This window comes from Lampetra fluviatilis, chromosome 61 (assembly GCF_964198595.1).
Source record: "Lampetra fluviatilis chromosome 61, kcLamFluv1.1, whole genome shotgun sequence".
NCBI classification, from domain to species: domain Eukaryota; kingdom Metazoa; phylum Chordata; class Hyperoartia; order Petromyzontiformes; family Petromyzontidae; genus Lampetra; species Lampetra fluviatilis.
The window spans coordinates 6,637,655-6,657,331 of NC_136335.1; the positions used below are offsets into that span (position 1 = coordinate 6,637,655).

At 58.7% G+C, this 19,677-nt stretch overlaps 1 protein-coding gene across 1 annotated transcript in view; it reads right to left on the reverse strand.

Moving 5' to 3' along the window:
* Nucleotides 1-204: 204 nt before the first annotated feature.
* Nucleotides 205-19,677, reverse strand: part of LOC144951246 (regulator of G-protein signaling 3-like) — a 50,902-nt gene continuing 31,429 nt past the window's right edge. The window contains exons 9-25 of the mRNA XM_078881396.1: nucleotides 18,020-18,080; nucleotides 17,276-17,366; nucleotides 16,666-16,733; nucleotides 16,406-16,487; nucleotides 15,912-16,017; nucleotides 15,006-15,237; nucleotides 14,434-14,476; nucleotides 13,357-13,578; nucleotides 11,434-11,477; nucleotides 10,060-10,332; nucleotides 7,569-8,035; nucleotides 6,598-6,880; nucleotides 5,524-5,636; nucleotides 4,460-4,579; nucleotides 3,698-3,759; nucleotides 2,816-2,982; nucleotides 205-1,489 (exon numbers count right to left, since the gene is read on the reverse strand). Of these exons, the coding sequence (XP_078737522.1) occupies nucleotides 1,268-1,489; nucleotides 2,816-2,982; nucleotides 3,698-3,759; nucleotides 4,460-4,579; nucleotides 5,524-5,636; nucleotides 6,598-6,880; nucleotides 7,569-8,035; nucleotides 10,060-10,332; nucleotides 11,434-11,477; nucleotides 13,357-13,578; nucleotides 14,434-14,476; nucleotides 15,006-15,237; nucleotides 15,912-16,017; nucleotides 16,406-16,487; nucleotides 16,666-16,733; nucleotides 17,276-17,366; nucleotides 18,020-18,080 (2,656 nt within the window). The 3' untranslated portion in view covers nucleotides 205-1,267. The remainder of the gene's footprint in view (nucleotides 1,490-2,815; nucleotides 2,983-3,697; nucleotides 3,760-4,459; nucleotides 4,580-5,523; nucleotides 5,637-6,597; nucleotides 6,881-7,568; nucleotides 8,036-10,059; nucleotides 10,333-11,433; nucleotides 11,478-13,356; nucleotides 13,579-14,433; nucleotides 14,477-15,005; nucleotides 15,238-15,911; nucleotides 16,018-16,405; nucleotides 16,488-16,665; nucleotides 16,734-17,275; nucleotides 17,367-18,019; nucleotides 18,081-19,677) is intronic.

A 19,677-nucleotide genomic window follows, 5' to 3' on the forward strand; every position in this document is an offset into this window, starting at 1 on the left:
GGCACAGTGGTGACGCCTGCTATTGTAGAGTGGCGGTGGTCGTGTCGCCACGGTTCTCTGCGGTGAGTAGCAGCTGCCGCTGCTGCTGCTGCTGCTGCCGCGCCTCTCTAGATCAAATTAGCGCCGAGCTGGTCGCAAGTTCCGATACTCAGCGGTGAACGGGACACCCTCCCACCCACCCACCCACCAGCCTGCTACTTGCAGACGTCTCGGAACGGGAAAGGTTTAAAAAGACTGAACAGCCCCATGCACATATATATAGAACGTAAATATTAAAAGCTTTCTGCTAAAACTCTCGTTGCAAATGAAACCGCGTGCAGCTCTGATCTCGCCCACCGCCAGGCAGCCAAGGGGATGGTGGGGGAGTGTGTGCAAGAGGGGCGCCCGGTGCGGAGATGGAGCGACGGAATTCGGCTGGCGAGCAGGTGTCACATCGCAGGATTGCGTGGCGTCGTCGTCGTCATCATCGTTTGTAATTGTCATCGTCGTCTTCATCATCATCATCATTATCGTCGTCTTCGTCATCGTCACGATTGTCATCATCATCATTGTCGTCATCGCCGTCAGGGATGATCGATCCGCTGCTGGACGGAAGCTGTCCCCAAAGCATCCCGCTGGGATGATCATTTGCCGGGCGACCGTAACGGCCGCTCATCGCCGCTGTCGCAGCCGAGACGGAACCCCCGAGGTGTCCGCTCCGGAATGCGTGGACGCGACGGTGTCCCCCCCCATCTCTCTCTCTCGCAGGCATCGGTTGATGGTTTACTCGAAGATCACCTGGGACTATCGCTCGCACGGTGCCTGGCGATCATCGCACCAGGAAAGCGCCGCTGCTGTGTCACTTACATGGCCTGCGGAGGGTTCTCGGGGAGTGAGCGACGCTGCTTCTGACGCTGCTGACTCAGCTGCTCACGCTGCTGCTGATGCAGCTGATGCAGTTGATGCCACTGCTGCTGCTGCCACCCCACGTGAGCGCTGCGTGGTGTAAATTTGTCAAATCTACCACGGGGACGTTGCCCACGCGCGATGGCCTCACCCATTTCTGGACGGTGCCATTAACCGCGGAGCGGACAGCGCGCTGCGATGCGTCACCGTTACCGAGCGTGGCAGCCGGCGGTGCCGCCGCGCTATCCTGTCGATGTCGACGACGAACAATGTCGCCCAGGTGCTTCAACACGGAAATACGCAATAAATAAAATAAACCCCAATCTTGGGGGAAAATGAAATCCCCCGACCGATTCGCGCTCGGGGCGCCGCCGAACGCCGGTCAGCGGCGGGACGGCGGCGGCGTCGGCGTCGGCGGAGGATGCCGGGGGGCGGCCGTGGCGCTCAGCTGGGTGTAGGCGGCGGAGCGCAGGAAGCGGGGGTACGAGTCGCCCTCCATGAGGCCGCGGATCCGCGCCTGCGCCGAGCGGAACGCGCCCGGGGACGCCGGCGCCGCCCGCAGGCGCTCCGACACGGCCGCCCGCGTCATCGCGTCCAGGTTCACCTGGCGGCGGCGGCGTGGGCAGTGGGCGGGGACACGACCACGGCGGCGGTGTTGGTTATCACAGTGGTGGTTGTCGTGGTGGTTGTCGTGGTGGTTTTGGTGGTGGTTGTGGTGGTGGTTGTGGTGGTGGTTGTAGTGGTGGTTGTGATGGTGATTGTCGTGGTGGTTGTGGTGGTGGTTGTGGTGGTGGTTGTGGTGGTGGTTGTGGTGGTGGTTGTGATGGTGATTGTCGTGGTGGTTGTGGTGGTGGTTGTGGTGGTGGTTGCAGTGGTGGTTGCAGTGGTGGGTGTTGTGGTGGTGGTTGTAGTGGTGGTTGTCGTGGTGGTTGTGGTGGTAGTTGAAGTGTGATGCAACGAGGCAACCGGAGCTCGATTCCCTCTCACGACCAACACCGGTGACGATTATCTGAACCGGTCCTTAGCCTCCCCTAGGTCGACTCAGCCTCAAATGAGTACCTGGTGCGGTGTGCAGTTAACATCGCGACTGGGCCCTGGTGCTGTCCACCCACCCCCTGCCGTGCCGGCCGTCACAGGCGCCACTCGCTAACGGCACTTGCCCCACCAGTCCGATGAAGGCTACACACGGGGGATCTTTGTCTTTATGAAATGTGGAATTTGCCGGTTCGATTCCAGCTGAAACAATGGGGGGCAGCTGACACAATGGGGGAAGTCTCTACCGCACCCCCCCACCACCGCCTCTGTCCACACAGCAGAGTGAGTGGATACGATCACCGTCAAGACAATCGGCAGGTGGCGTGCGGTGGCGTGGGGTGAAGTGTGAGTCCACCCACCTCTACCCAACAAGACAGCTGGAAGAGCAGGCCAAATAAACACGCCGGAGTGGAGGCCCTTCCGCCAGCAAGTGTGGCATGACTTAGGAAATTGCAGGGCTGCACCTTTGTTATTGTTGTTATTGTTATCGTCATAATCAGCGACCGCCAGGTGGCTATAAGGATTGGCTAACCCTGGTGATTGCGGTGATTTACTTACCAGTCCTATACTTTGCACTCCTATCGTCTTTTTTTCGTATCGTTCGTTGCTGTAACTTTCCGACTGGCCCCTCCTTGACATCTGCGATAAGAAGAGCTTCATAGCTCATCAGATTCCTCCAGTGTGAATAAAGATGTGTACAACTAGATTGGAAACTCATTTCTTTTCAAATGCTTTTCACTGTCCCCCCCCGCACCTCCGATAAAGCACGGTTTGGCTACGTACGGTGTGTAAGAAGTTCAACAAGCGCGCACGAACATCCTGATCCTGAAGCAACGTTGCACAGAATCTCTTGACCAGGCCCCAAGCGACCGAACATCCCCCTCCCCCCACCCACCTCGCGTGGGGCCTGCGTGGCCACAAACTCGCCGTAGATCTTGCGGGCGTGCGCCGATCGGCGCGACGCCGATCCCAGCCGCTGGTGCTCGCGGCACGCCAGCCAGAACTCGAGGTTCTCCTCCGAGAACTCGCTGCGCAGGAAGGCGTGGAACAGCCGCACGCCATCTGCTCATCACGCACGCGGAAGGCAACGTCACAAAGGGGGTGGGGGGAGGGGCGCGGTGGGGGGGGGGGGGAGCGACGTCGCGTTTCGGACGGCACGGCGATCGCAGCGGTGCCGACCTGGAGCGGTTTCGACGCGCGGGGTCTCATCGGCAGCTCGCTTGGTTCTAAACTAAACTGTCAGAAGTGACCAGGCCATCGCAAATGATAGCTCAATGAAGTGACTCATCATCATCATCACGCGGAAATTTACAGCAGCCAAATACTCTGAACGCGTCTCGTTGATTCTAAATCTGGAGGGTGTAAAACCGGAGGACGCGGAGAAAAATCCACGTGACCACGGGGAGAGAGACATCGCAAACTCCAGATGCACAGCAGGCGTCAGGGTCGGGATCGAACCCGCGACCTTCTGTATACCAGGCGAGGTAGTTAATATCTCCTAGCCACCGCGGCGCACACAATACCGGTGAACCGCCAAAAGTTTCTCGGCACGCCGCAGTGTTAACCAGGGCGGCCTGCCGGATTTGAACCACGAACCTCTGCAACGAGCGGTGGTCACCGCTGGGCCGCTTCACCGCCCTGCGAACGCAGCGGCGCCTCCCGTCGCGACAGTCCTCGCCACTACAAGAACGTCGCGCGGGATACCAACGGTGGTGCGCCGCTATATGACCCATCGACGGGCCACCGGGAGAGTAAAGGAGAGGTTGACGAGACTCACGCTTGTGAGAGAGGACGTTGTCGAAAGACTCGCTCCAGCTCATCACCTCCTCCGCACTCGGCCTGCGTGACGAACGTGAACAAGGTCGGTATTGGTCGACTGAGCCCGCCCACCACGACTGCTGAGGCCACCCACTACCCCCACTGACTCCACCCACCACTGCCCCCCTATGACTCCACCCATCACTACCTCCACCCACCACTACCCCCAACTCACTCCACCCACCACAATCCTCCAGACTCCACCCACCACTACCCCCCCCCCCCACTGAATCCACCCACCACTACCCCCCACTGACTCCACCCACCACTACCCCCAACTCACTCCACCCACCACAATCCTCCAGACTCCACCCACCACTACCCCCCCCCCACTGAATCCATCCACCACTACCCCCCACTGACTCCACCCACCACTACCCCCCCCGCTGACTCCATCCACCACTACCCCCCGCTAACTCCATCCACCACGACAACCCAAAGCAGCCCAACCCTGTGGCAGTGAGAAGGGACGAGGTCTGCACTGCACAGGAAGGGGTGGGGCCTGCACAGGAAGAGGCGGGCCCTCCAGAAAATGGGGGCGGGGCCTAAAAAGGAAAGGCGCCGAGCCGAAGAGGGAAGAGGCAATGGGATGGGGCCTAACGGGTAAGGGGAGAGGAGCAGGCGATGCACAGTAGAGCTGGGGATGTGGCCACCGGCCAGCTGGTGAGGCTTAAACGGTGTTACGGTAAAGGAGGGGAGAGGGGGTGAGGGGGCGTCTTGCCTGGAGGCCCGAGTGAGCCTGCCGAGGAACGTCTCCCCGTGGCCGGCTGTCGGCGTCGCCGCTAACTGTCCGTCGTGTTTCCGACGTAAAAAGCCCAGCCGAGTTTTCACGTCTCTGGCTCTGAAAGCGGGAAGGGGTGAGAAACACGAGCGTGTGTGTGCGTGTGTGTGCGTGTGTGTGCGCGTGTGTGCGCGTGTGTGCGCGTGTGTGTGTGTGTGTGCGTGTGTGTGAGAGAGAATTAAACATTAAACAACAATAATAATAACTCAATGAATGTGACCTTTACGCTTTTGCTGATTGTGGAATAAGCGGTGGATATCACTCAGGTTATGCAAGTCTATGGGTCTCTATGTGAGTGTTTGGGTCCATACATGAGTCTTGGACTCTTCATGTAAAGCTATGTGATAATATGAGTATCTACATCCACCATTACCACCACCACCACCACCGACCACCACTGACCACCACCACCCTACCCACACACCCACCCACCCGAACATCATCACCACCCACAACAACAACAACACCCGCAATTCACCAGTAAGTGGCGGTGACGTCACCACGGCACCTGTGACAGGCCAGGTGCACTTTGAGGGCACGCAAAGTGTCGAAGGATCTCTGCTGACAGGAGGTCATGGGACAGACCCAGCAGGTGCCATGGGTTGACTGACTAAGATCACTGGTGGATGCACCACCAGCTCTACTCCCTACTGTGCCAACAAAGGAAAAAGATCCCCCGTATGACCTTCCAAGTGATGTTAACGAGCAGCTATGAAGTCCGAAAATGGCACACAAGGAGGTGGATGGCCCCAGTGGCAATGTTTACACACCGCACCAGGTACTCATTTAAGGCCGAGTCGACCTAGGGTACGCCCACACCCGGTGCAGATAATCGTCACCGGTGTTGGCTGTGAGCGGGAATTGAACTCAGATCGCCGGGTTGCATCGCGCAGCGTAGCGCAAACCGCTGCACCACCGCTTCCTGCACAGTGCTAACACACACAGAGGCACACAGAACACAGATGATGATGACGACGATGGCCTGGGCCGGGACTCTCACTCACATGTCCGTGGCTCGTCGCTTGTGCTTGGGGGCTTCACACGCGAGGTCTGTGCCGAGCCCCTGGCTGACAGCGCCGTCCCCTGCACTGGCGCCCCGGTTCTGGAGCAGAGCCTCCTGATGGTGGCACCGGCCCAGACACATGGCAATCCAGAATCATGTTGTTTGTCTATGGGTCTCTAGGTGAGTCTATGGGTCTCTGTGTAAGTCTATGGGTCTCTATGTGAGTCTATGGGTCTCTGTGTAAGTAAATGGGTTTCTGTGTGAGTCTATGGGTCTTTGTGCGAGTCTATGGGTCTCTGTGTGAGTCTATGGGTCTCTGTGTGAGTCTATGGGTCTCTGTGTGAGTATTTGCTTCCGTAATTCTTTAGAACTGACAACATATTATTTTTTAGATTGAAAACTCATTTGTTTCGAACTCTTTGTTTTTGTGTTTAGTTTGTCGTCCTGCCACCACACCTCCGATTGGCACGGTTGGCTACGTATGGTGCGAAAGAAGTTCAACATTCACACATACCACGAGGAATTCGTGAGTCTCTATGTAGAGCTATGGGCTCTCTATTTGTTTCTACGAGTCTCTATGCAGATGTAGCGTTAATACTGACGCGATCCGGGGGTATAAATACCCAAGGGATCCCAGGTTTCTGTTAAAGGTGACGTCGAGGACGAAAGGAAAGTGAAGGCGAGGGGGCGTGAGAGAGACAGGGAACTCCCAGGAGGGGAGTGGTGATGTCACCGGATGAGGCGGGGCGATGGAGGCGCCTCCTGGTGGGATTTGGAGTGGAGTGGTCGCACGCGGCGTGAGCTCGCTCGGAAATTAAAGATGAGTTGTGTCATCTCAACCTTCGTCTGGTGGACTCATTATATACAGGAATATGGCTCTCTATCTGAGTCTACGGGACTCTCGTGCAAGTCCAGGGCCTAATTTCTTCCGGAATATTTTCAGGGCCGCCGGTAGACCGGAACAGGTTTTGCACGCGACTATTAATAACCACAACTCGTGTGTAGAGTGGAGGCATACCGGACGTGGTGGTGCCGGGCGCGCAAGACGTAGAACCCCGGGGTGTCGCCCCCTCACCTTTTGGAAGTTGAGGAAGGGCGCGTAGACGGCCGGGTCGTCGCCTCCCATTGACGCCCTCCCTCTGGACAGGAAGTGCCGTCCCCCGGCCGCCTCTCGCCCGGCGTCCGTAGAGGCGGCGCCAGCTGCGGCGCCCGCTCTGGCGCGAGGCCACGCCTCCCGGGTGGCGCCCCCGCGGCGCCCGGCCGCCGTGGCCGCCAGGAGGTCGTCCTCGCTGCGCGCGCGACGCCACGTCGTCGCCGCTGCCGTCACTGTCACTGTCGCGGCCTCTGCCGGGGCCTCCCTGCAGTGACCCGCAACGTTCCGGTTAGGGCGGTGGTCTGGACAAGGCGGAGAGGTTGCGAGCGTGCGACGCCGCTGGCCAGTCCCAACGGGGGCGAAACCGGCCTGCCGCCAGACCCGGTCTGACGACGCTGGGTGGCGACGGTCGCCGGAACGTAACGAGTCGCCACCGTGGCGGTGCTGCTTGCTGCGGGCGGTGGCTGGGCCGATGAACCAATTCGGACTGCACACCGCTCACCCGCGCACGCTATCCGTACAGCCGGCGGCTCTTTCTTTTTCTCATCTGCTGCCTGTGGTAGCGGCTACATTTACTAAACTCGGTGGGACTCTAGACAGCACATTGGTCTCTGTGTGAGTCTATGGGTCTCTGTGTGAGTCTATGTGTCTGTGTAAGCTCATGGGTCTCCATGTAAGTCTATGGGTCTCTGTGCGAGTCTATGGGCCTCTATGCCATTCAACGAATCTCTATGTGCATTTATGAGTCTCTGCGCGAGTCACTGGTGACCGGGCTCAGACCATCAACTCACTGCACCAAAGGCAGCAGCTGGAACGTGGATTCGAACCCAGGCTCCCAGTGGTGCGAGCTCCGTGTGCCTCTGACCTCCGAGCCACCCAGAGGCCTCCTCCTTTTCCTCCTCCGCCGTGCATGAACCCCGACTGAACATGACACGTGCAGTGAACACCCTCACCTGTGTCCCAGCATGCACGTCTCCTTGATGGCTGCGTGCTCGTTACGGTGGCCCTCACGACGGAGCTCCGAGCCGGGCCCGACGTCCCAAGCGGCCGTGGCGCTGGAGACACGGCCGTGTTGCACCGCCTCCTCTGCCCTGGAGCCCACCTCCGCCCTGGAGCCCACCTCCGCCCTGGAGCCCACCTCCGCCCTGGAGCCCACCTCCGCCCTGGAGCCCACCTCCGCCCTGGAGCCCACCTCCGTCCTGGAGCCCACCTCCGTCCTGGAGCCCACTTCCGTCATGGAACCCAGCTCAGTCCTGGAGCCCACCTCCATCCTGGGACCAACTTCTATCTTGGGACTGACCTCCGCCCTGGCACCCACCTCCACCCTGGGATCCACCTCCATCCTAGAGCTCATCACCTTTTTTGTAGGACCCACAATTGTTGCCTGCAGCTCAGCTGCAAGGAACGATAGATCTGAGATCTGTCGAATAAGATTTAGAAAAGATGAATTTAGCAAACTGCTTGTTATGCATCATCATCATCATCTACATCATCATCTCAAAAAGGTTACATTCATCACCGCCTATGGATTCGCCCCTGCCTGCCTCTCCCCTCTCATCATCAACGGACTGCCGAACCGAGTGCCGTTAGTGAGCAGCAGCTATGAAGGCCGGCACGGCGCACGGTAGTGATGGGTGGCCAACACCACGCCCGACCGCCTTTGTCTCCCAAGCAGAGATGTTTACGTTTCGCGCCAGGCATTCATTTGAGGCTGAGTCGACCTAGGGGAGGCCCAGGACCGTGAGCGGGAATCAAAACTCTGGTCGCTAGGTTGCGCAGTGTAGCGCGCTATCCGTTGTGCCACCGCTCTCGCGTTCACATGAGCTCATGCACACGCGCAACAAAATTGGCGCACGTGTGCACGCACACACACACGCCGACACGCACGCACTTAACAAGCAGCCCCGGGGGGCATGCGTAGACACAGAGAAGATCTACACACACGCAAAGATAAAGACAGATCCCCCATATAGCCTTAGAATGTAGGGGCAAGTGCTGTTAGCGAGCACCTATGAACACGAGGGGGTGGGTGGCCAGCACCACGACTGACCGCCTATGTCTCCCCAGTGGCGATTTTTACACATCGCACCAGGTAACTCATTTGAGGCTAAGTCGACCTAGGGGAGGCCCAGGACCGGTTCAGATAATCGTCACCGGTGTTGGCCGTGAGCGGGAATCGAACCCGTGTCGTCGGGTTCATAGCGCAGCGCGCTAAGCGCTACACCACCGCTCCCCACACGCACACGGGCACACACACACACGGGCACACACACACACGTACACACACGCACACACGCACACGGGCACACACACGCACACACACACACACACACGGGCACACACACACGCACGCGCACACGAGTACACGCACACACGGGCACACACACACACGGGCATACACACACGCACACATACGGGCACACACACGCACACGGGCACACACACCCACACACACTCACGAGCACACACACACACGGGCACACACACCCGGCACACATACACACGCGCACACGCACACACGGACACACACACACACGGGCACACACACGCACACACACGGGCACACACACGCACACGGGCACACACACACACGGGCACACACGCACACGGGCACACACACACACGGGCACACACACACACACGGACACACGCACACACACGGGCACACACACGCACACACGCGTCCCCCACACAGCAAGCAGTGGTCCTTGTCACCGCGCTCGTGCGCCGCTTCCTTCCCCACACCCTCCACCTCGGCCCCCCCCCATGCCCCCCCCCCCCATGGCCCCCCTCCTCTCTGCGTGGGAGGCCACCGCACTCACGAGCTGGCACAGCCGCCTGGTCAAGCCGGGCGGCGGTCATGGCGGTGATGATGGTGGTGATGGCAGTGGTGATGGTGGTGATGGCAGTGGTGGCGGTGGTGGTGGCGGTGGTGGTGGTCATGGCGGTGGTGGTGGCGGTGGTGGTGATGGCGGTGGTGATGGTGGTGATGGCAGTAGTGGCGGTGGTGGTGGCGGTGGTGGTGGTCATGGCGGTGGTGGTGGCGGTGGTGGTGGCGGTAGTGGCGGTGGCGGTAGTGGCGGTGGTGGTGGTCGTGGCGGTGGTGATGGTGGTGGCGGTGGTGGCGGTGGTGGTGGTAGTGATGGTGGTGGTGGCAGTGGCTACGCTGTTGCTGCCGCTGCTGCACGTGGCTGCCTGTATTGACCCAGCGCTGCGGATGAGGCAGCAGCAACAGCGAGGGGTTAGCGGATCACCGCACACACAGATGTCGTTGTGAAACTCCCTTCCCGTGGGGCGTTGGGGTGGAGCCGTGGCCTGGCTGTGCACAGCCTCCACGTGTTCCGTGTGCATGGGATCGAGTGTTTCCCCCTCTCACGTGTCGCCCGCAGTGTAATTTTTTTCTTAAACACAACCCCGCACCCCCCCCCCCCCCCCCCCCCTCACCTTAGCATCTGTGGCCTTTCCAGCACCGGCAGAACCTCGGCCGTGGTCCAGAGAGAGGCGATGACGCTGATGGTGCCGATGACGTTGATGGTGCTGGCGGTGGCTGAGAGGTTGCGTGTCAATCTCGTCATCATCATCGTCGTCGTCCGACGACGACGATGATGATGACGACGACGACGGCTTCTTCCACTCGGCCATGTGGGCCCCGATTCGGAGCCGGCACCGCCGCTTGTCTTGGAAGGAGTCTCCGCAGACGCCGGGCGCCTTCTTCTCCTGCACGACCACATCACCACCACGCGGCACGGGCCGGCACGTCGCTCGCTCACAAGGCGGTCTGTCATCTCCGTGTCACTCTCCACTTGCTACTACTGCTGCTACCAACTACTGCTGTTGCTGCTGCTACTGTGGTCACTACTACTGATGTCACTACTACTGCTGCTGATAATACTGCTGCTGCTACTGCTACTACTGCTGCTGCTGCTGCTACTACTACTACTGTTGTCACTACTATTGCTATTACTACTACTGCTGCTACTACTGCTGCTGCTGCTGCTACTGCTGCTACTACTACTGTTGTCACTACTACTGCTATTACTACTGCTGCTGCTGCTACTATTGCTGCTACTATTGCTGCTGCTGCTGCTACTACTACTGTTGTCACTACTACTGCTATTACTACTGCTGCTGCTGCTACTATTGCTGCTACTACTGCTGCTGCTACTACTGCTGCTGCTGCTGCTACTGCTGTCACTACTACTGCTATTACTACTGCTGCTACTGCTACTATTGCTGCTACTACTGCTGCTGCTACTACTATTGCTGCTGCTACTGCTGCTGCTACTATTGCTGCTACTACTGCTGCTGCTGCTACTACTACTACTGTTGTCACTACTACTGCTGCTGCTGCTACTACTGCTGCTACTACTGCGGTCACTACTACTGATAATACTACTGCTGCTGAAACTACTACTACTGCTGTCACTACTACTGCTGCTATTACTACTGCTGCTACTACTGCTGCTAATACTTCTACCACTACTACTGCTGATAATACTGCTACTACTACGAATGCTGCTAATACTGCTACCACTACTACTGATACTACTGCTGCTACTACTGCTACTACTACGAATGCTGCTAATACTGCTACTACTGCTGCTACTACTGCTGTTACCACGACTGCTGCTACTACTGCTACTGCTTCTACTACTACTGATGTTACTAACTGCTGCTTCTACTACTACTGATGTTACTAATACTGCTGCTTCTAGGACTACTACTGCTTCTACTACGACTGATGTTACTAATACTGCTGCTTCTATGACTACTACTGCTACTACCGCTGCTGCAACAGGAATGCAAGCGAGTACTTACGGGCTCGTGACCTCCGACGGAATAGCGGCGATCCGTCTTGACCCCTACGAAGACAAGAACACAACAACCGGACGTGAGCACGCAGCAGCCACACGTGAACAAAACGACGACGCACACCCCGACGCACACCCCAACACACACCCCGACGCACACCCGCAGCGCGTGAGCAGAGACGAGCAGGCGGCTAGGGCGGTGCAAGCGGCCACCAAAATACAGAGACCCCCGCCGGCGTGGGCGGATGTCTCCGTTGCCTCTCGGCGGGGGCGGCTCGCCGCGCCACGCCGCTCAGAGGCAGTGTGGCGCGGAGTTGCGGTTGCGGGCTTTGGGGAGCCCGCTCTAGTGGCCGCGACGCCACTCTCCCGTCGGTTACAATGGCCCACCTGGAAAGTTTTTTTTATATATATGCATAAAAAAATAGATACAAATAAATGCTTACCCGTGAAAAATCACGATCGACTAATAAAGTTTTTTAAACGAAAATCGAACGCGCGAATTATTCCGCACGTGCACAGAGCAACGGACAACCCCCCCCACGCTCTTTGCTCACGGAGGCAGCCGGCAAGGATTGTCACTCAACGTGAGACCCGAGCTGTAGATGTTTTACAAAACTTGCCTTCTGTCCGTATATTCCACTCAACTCAACACACTACAACAGTAACAACAATCATGATTATTATTCGCACTTGCAAGGCACTTTAACAAATGTCTCAAAGTGCCACAAATCGCCCGCATTTGTGGCCCGCCCGACACGCCGCCGTGCCGTTCCACTCCCATCGGCCGGTACTTTCGCAGCGGAACATCGCCGGAATCCGTCCACGTGGTGGGTCCAAGTGTGCTGTCGCGAGCGAGCAACCGAGTGAGCAATCGATCGAGTGACGGAGCGACCGAGCGACCGAGCAACCAAATGAGCGAGCGAGCGAGCGAGCCACCGAGTGAGCGAGCGACCGAGCGACCGAGCGACCGAACGTGCGAGCAATCGATCGAGTGAGCGAGCGACCGAACGTGCGAGCGAGCAATCGATCGAGTGACGGAGCGACCGAGCGACCGAGCAACCAAATGAGCGAGCGAGCAACCGAGCGTACGGGCGAGCGACTGAGTGACCAACCGACCGAGCGAGCGAGCGAGCGAGAGACTGACTGAGCGAGGCAGCGAGGGGGAGCGGCGCTGACCGTGGGTGAGAAGGAGCCGCCTTGTGGAGGCTACACTCTGTGGCAGCGATTGAGAAACTTCGCGCTCCATTTGCCGCGGGGAGAAATGTGCATTAGCGGCGTGCCCGAGAAGTGCCACGCTTTGTCCCGGCTGTGCGCACGAGTATTGTGCTTATCAAAAGATAAAAAAAAAATCTATATATATAATTGCCGAGTTCATTTCGTATTGTCGCCGTTTCTTTATTGCAAGCCAACCGTGCTAAATCGGAGGTGCAGGGGGGAAGGTCAACAAACTAAAGACAGCGGACCCCCGGTGATTGATCTGCTGCCAGAACTGCTGCTGCTGCTGCCGCATCCGGGATCCATCCTCCGAGTGTCCGAGCGAGGTTACGCAACGGACTTGGCACGGCGTCGTGCCCCGGGGGGGTTCCAAGTTGGGGTGAGAACGCGCGAGGCCGGAGCGGAGTCTCTTTCGCAGCAACAGTGTTGGCCCGAGTCTGCCGGTCGGGGATAATGCTGCCGATGTGCGTCGAATCCCAATTTTTGGACTTTGGGCAAAATATTTACCGCAATGACGATGGCCCGCGGTAGTAACCGGGGTGGGCTGCCGGATGCGAACTGTGACCCGCAGTGCGTGGTGCCTATTTGGTTGTTGTCAATGGGTGTTAACGAAACTGCTACCATCACGGATCCTCGCCCGGTACTAATAAAACAACAACAACAACAATAAAATCACCCCCCCCCCCCGCCGCCGCCCCCCCAGAACTCAACCAACCTCTCTCCGTGACGGGACGTGCGGCCTGCGGTGGGCGACGCACGCCGTGGGGGGGCGGCCCCCCACCACGAGCGTCGCTGGAGGCGCAGCACCCCGATCTGGAGCAGCAGCAGCACGACGACGACGATGACGACGCCGCCGTTGACGACGACGCCGACGATGACGCGGATGGAGAGCGTGGGCACGAGGCCGCCCCCTCCCGCGACCTCTCCGCAGCGCCGGCTGTTCGGGGGGGGGGGGGGAGGGGGGGTTCGCGATCAGTTCCCACGGCGTGGCCCTCAGGTGGGTACGGAGGCGCAGCCCGTGCAAGTGCCGGCTCACGCCCACCCCGCCGAAAATGTATCTGCGGAGAGCCGAGACGCGGGTCGCGAGGAGCCCGAAGCGTGCCGAATCCGGAGCGAGCCGCTGGATGGCGTAGCTTCGCCGGGCGTCACTTGGTCTACTCATCCACGGTGGCCGAAATGTCTTGCAAGAGGCGGGAGTGCCTGGTCGTCACCTCGTCACCACGTGACTCATTGCTGCTAAACCGTTTAGGCCACCGGGTCGACAGGGGCGGTGGATTTACGTCCATTGCAATGGTACCAATCGGGCCTCACAGCAAATATGCGTCCGAGTTCGATTCTCGACTTGGGAAACCTTTCCGCGTGGAGTTTGTGTGTTCTACCCTCGCTCTGCAGAGTGCGTGCGCCTACGGGTCCTGGGCCTCCCCTAGGCTGCTTCAGCCTCAAATGCTGCCAACAAAGATGACCAGACGTGGTGCCGGCCGCCCACCCCCTCGTGTGCCGTGCCGACCTTCATAGGTGCTGCTCGCTATCACCACTTGTCGTGGCTACGCGGGGGCGATCTTAGTTCACCCGGATTTCTACACTCTCCCCCTATTCCGCATGGGGGTTCCTCCGGGCGCTCCGGTCTTCCTCCAGTCGCTAAATAAACAAAGTGCTCAATTGTGATTGCGCGCAATTGAGCAGCAGCCTCGCTCTCCCGCTGTGAAACTGTGGCAGGACCCTCCTCGAAGAGAGTCCTGAGACTCTCCCGGCTGAGCCACGCGTCACGACAAAGGCACGCCGAGAACATTACCTCTGCGTTGAAGCTGCGTGGTGGACGCCACGGCCCTGGTCAGCTGTCGAAAAACGAAAGGAAATTATTCATGTATAGGCCACGACGCAGCAAGAGTGACGGCGGCAGACCAAAAGATGCATCCAGCCACTTGTCAATCCACCGCTGGTTTAAGGACCTCCCAACACCCCCCCCCACCCCCCCCTCCACCAAGGCTGCATCAGCCATGGTGGTTATTTGAACGCCACTTCGCCCACGCTGACCGCCACGTGTTGACGACAGACACGGTGCGGGGGGAGGGAACCCAGTCGGTGCGGACGCCGCTCGCCACCGACGTTACCAGCGAGCGGCTATCGAACCCGATTAATAAATATTTCATCCAAAGTGGCGTGGATTGCTTTCCAGCAGCCACGCACCCCTCTCTCACCACCCCCGCTGGTGTGACGCTGAAGCGGCGGTACATTGGCAGCGTTTGTTCATCGGCCATGTCGGGTGGCGGGGTGGATGAGGGTGTTACGACACAGATCCTAACGTACGCGACCTGCCCAGAAGTTCGATTCTTCAGAACCGTGACTACAACGAGCGGCATTTACCCCTGAGGCCGGGAAGTATTCCTTTGGTATGACGCCTTTGCCCGGCTCCCTTTTCCCCGCGGGAGCTTCGTTCTCCTTTCCCGCCATTCGGCTCCGGCGACCTCTAACCCCGGAGGTCCTGTCGCAGCCGGGGGCATGCTGGGAGGATGGCTGCAGTGTGTTGTCCGTGGCGACCGGCCGCCCCCAGCCAGCGCACCGCTCCACCCCCAGCACCACGTTGTGCGGGCAGTAACTGCAAGAGAGGCGCGCTGCATGGATAGGTGTACCTCTTACTCTAGTGGTAGTGCCTTACGCCAGTAATTATGTTTGTGGCACTGCTGTTGCTGCATCGTTGGCGGTGGTGCACAGGCACAGTCAACAATAACAACCCAACGCATCCATCAATAACACCGTGCATGTGCGTGGCTGTAAAAGGAAAAACATACAACAGTCGACGTTTCTCCAACGGCCCTTCTTCATAGAACATCAGTGCAGCGGGTAAATATCCACAGACAGAAACGCGTTTGCATTGATAGGCAGGTACAATATTTGCAGGCACGCACTCCAGTGTAGGTGAATTAACTACGTGAGAGGTAAGTAGATATACAACGTCCAGCGGTGGACTGACCATGGCTGTCGATGACATCGATGACTGGGAGCGAAATTCGGTGGGTGCTGTTACCCGAGTCATGGGTGGGGTTATCTGAATAGTGGGCTGGGGCTACCTGAGTAGTGGGCGGGGTTAACTGAGCAGTAGGCGGGGTTCCCTGAGCAGTGGGCGGGGCTGTGTAAGAGTGGAGCTGCCGGCTCAAAAACCGTAGTGGCATTTGGGCACGAGTGTGTGCGTGTGTGCGTGTGTATGTGTGTGCGTGTGTGCATGTGCGCGTATGCTCGCGTATGCACGTGCGTGCTCTCTCCGCTGCTCACTGGATGGAGAAGGCGAGCTCCTCGCAGCTCCACGTGGACACGGGCCGCCCGTTCAGCTCCAAGATGGCGTCCAGCGGCCGCAGGCCCGCGCCCTCGGCCGGGCTCCCTGCACCGCGGGGAGCACCAACGCCGACGCCATCGTTGGATCGCGCTGCCTCTTTACACACGACGACAAAGATGGGGTAGCCCCCCCACAGCCCCCCCCAATCCCGCCCCCTCCATCGACCGAGCAATCACGCGACGATGATGCTCCCGCCCCCCCCTCTCTCTACATCGCGCTGTGTCAGGGCCGTCGCCCGAGAAGTCGCCTCTATTCCCTTAAGGCCGCAGTGCTGTCGGCGAACGCGATGGAGGCCCGGGTGCTGGCGGGCGAGTGGGCGTCGGCAAAGTTAAAATAGATGGGAGCTAACGGCGGGAGGGGATGCCAGCTCACCGAGCGTGTGCCCGTGTGCGCGTGTCCCTGTTGAGCCTCCGCAGACAGGGCTCGCACTTGCCTGCGTCGACGCTTTGAACGCGCACGGGATCCTTGCCGTGGATCGTGAATCCAAAACCCTCAGCTCCGCGCGAAACCATGACCTGGACAAAACGAACAAGTCAGGGAAGGAATCGCATGCGGATTTCCGTGGTGCCTACCCAGCGCGTGTTTCGTACGCACCGTGACAGCGGGGACGTAGCCCAATAAAAAAGATGCTGTGAATTCACGCGCGTCAAAACTTTGTGGCGATAACCGGTGTGCGCGCCTGCATGCGCTCACCTTCACCGTGTGCTGGCCACAGGAAGAGACGTTCGCTGATGCCGGCCATGAACTTTGCCCCAGCCTGTCTGGAATCGTAAACATCGGATTCATTCAAACAGATGGCCGCCGCCGCCGCTGCTGCTGCTGCTACCGAGTTGGCAGCACAATGAATGACAAATCAACTCAAACAAAGCAGAATACATTCAGTTTTCTCTGGGATGTCTGCTTTCCATCCATAGCGAAATCGGTCAGTAGGACTCTATAAAGTCTTTGGGTCTCTATTTGAGTATATGGGTCTTTGTGAGTTTATGGGTCTCTATGTGAGTATATGGGTCTCTATGTGAGTCTATGGGTCTCTGTGTGAGTCTATGGTTCTCTATCTCAGTCTATGGGTTTCTATGTGAGTCTATGGGTCTCTGTGAGTCTATGGGTCTCTGTGCAAGTCCTTAGTGACCGGCCTGAGACCATAAACTCACTGTCACCAGAGAACCCGGTTTAACCACAGGCAGCAACCAAAACCCGGAGTGGAACCGGGTCTCTCTGCCATGCCGGTCCCTCTGACCCCTGAGCCAACCAGAGTCCACGTCCAGCTCCGCCGTCCATGTTTTTTTTTCAACGACATCCTCACCTCTGTGGTTCCTGAAGCGCCGCGTGGCAACCTTGAGGTGCTTGGTGCGGCCCAGCTCTTCGGCCAGCAAGTAGTACCAGCCGCTCACGTCCTACGGCGTGGCGGCAGTGGGGGGGGGGGGGGAGCAGTGGGGGACAGCGGTGGTGATTGTGGGTGGGTGGGGGATATTGGTGGGTGGGTGATGTCTCGTGAGGTGAGAGGGTGGTAGTTGAAGTGCGTGGATGGTGGGATGGTTTTTGGGTGGTGGTAGTGGTGGTGGTTGGGTGATTGTGGTGGATTGATGGTTGAGTGGTGGTGATGAAGTTTGGGCGGGTGCGTGGGGGGCGCGGTGATGGTGGGTGGGTGGTGGTGATGGTGTTCTGGTGGGTGTCTAGGTAGGGTGGTTTTGGTGGTCGGTGGTGGTGTTAAGCTGGGTGGGTGTGTGGATAGGGCGGTGGTAGGTGGTGGAATTGTATGGTAGGGTGGTAGTGGTGGTCCGTGGTGGTGGTCCGTGGTGGAGGTGATGGTGTTTGGGTTGGTGGGTAGGTGCATGCATCGAAAGGTGATGCTGGTGAAAATTTCGGAGGTGGTGGTAGTGATGGTGGTGCTGAGCCAATCCTCTAGCAACAGCTTGACCTTGCCACTCTCCAATAAGCGAGTTGTGGGGGGGGGCGGTGCCTCAAGACTCCAACTGCTACAACGTGGCCAGACCCACGCGATGAAGGCGAGCGAAATGTGCGATGCGCCCCCAGTGCCCATGAGTACCTTGGCCGCCATCATCAGCGAACGGACGCCAAAGCTCATGCATCCCAGCAGCTCGCTGTGCCTGCGACAGCAAACGGGCACCGCTGAACACTCCGGATTCACTCCACTCCCCTCCACGCTCTCTCCTGCCTCCCCCTCTCATCTCACTCCACTCCCCTCCACGCACTCTCCTGCCTCTCCCCTCTCATCTCACTCTACTCCCCTCCACGCACTCTCCTGCCTCTCCCCTCTCATCTCACTCTATTCCCCTCCACGCACTCTCCTGCCTCTCCCCTCTCATCTCACTCCACTCCCCTCCACGCACTCTCCTGCCTCCACGCACTCTCCTACCTCTCCCCTCTCATCTCACTCTACTCCCCTCCACACACTCTCCTGCCTCTCCCCTCTCATCTCACTCTACTCCCCTCCACGCACTCTCCTGCCTCCACGCACTCTCCTACCTCTCCCCTCTCATCTCACTCTACTCCCCTCCACACACTCTCCTGCCTCTCCCCTCTCATCTCACTCTACTCCCCTCCACGCACTCTCCTGCCTCCACGCACTCTCCTACCTCTCCCCTCTCATCTCACTCTACTCCCCTCCACGCATTCTCCTGCCTCTCCCCTCTCATCTCACTCTACTCCCCTCCACGCACTCTCCTACCTCTCCCCTTTCATCTCACTCTACTCCCCTCCACGCACTCTCCTACCTCTCCCCTTTCATCTCACTCTACTCCCCTCCACACTCTCCTACCTCTCCCCTTTCATCTCACTCTACTCCCCTCCACACACTCTCCTGCCTCTCCCCTCTCATCTCACTCTACTCCCCTCCACACACTCTCCTACCTCTCCCCTCTCATCTCACTCTACTCCCCTCCACGCACTCTCCTGCCTCTCCCCTCTCATCTCACTCTACTCCCCTCCACACACTCTCCTGCCTCTCCCCTCTCATCTCACTCTACTCCCCTCCACACACTCTCCTACCTCTCCCCTCTCATCTCACTCTACTCCCCTCCACACACTCTCCTGCCTCTCCCCTCTCATCTCACTCTACTCCCCTCCACGCACTCTCCTGCCTCTCCCCTTTCATCTCACTCTACTCCCCTCCACGCACTCTCCTGCCTCTCCCCTCTCATCTCACTCTACTCCCCTCCACGCATTCTCCTGCCTCTCCCCTCTCATCTCACTCTACTCCCCTCCACGCACTCTCCTGCCTCTCCCCTTTCATCTCACTCTACTCCCCTCCACACACTCTCCTGCCTCTCCCCTCTCATCTCACTCTACTCCCCTCCACGCACTCTCCTGCCTCTCCCCTTTCATCTCACTCTACTCCCCTCCACGAACTCTCCTGCCTCTCCCCTTTCATCTCACTCTACTCCCCTCCACGCACTCTCCTGCCTCTCCCCTCTCATCTCACTCTACTCCCCTCCACGCACTCTCCTGCCTCCACTCTCCAGCCTCCACGCACTCTTCTACCTCTCCCCTCTCATCTCACTCTACTCCCCTCCACACACTCTCCTGTCTCTCCCCTGTCATCTCACTCTACTCCCCTCCACGCACTCTCCTGCCTCCACTTTCCAGCCAGCCTCCACGCACTCTCCTACCTCTCCCCTCATCTCACTCTACTCCCCTCCACACACTCTCCTACCTCTCCCCCCCCCCTCATCTCACTCCACTCCC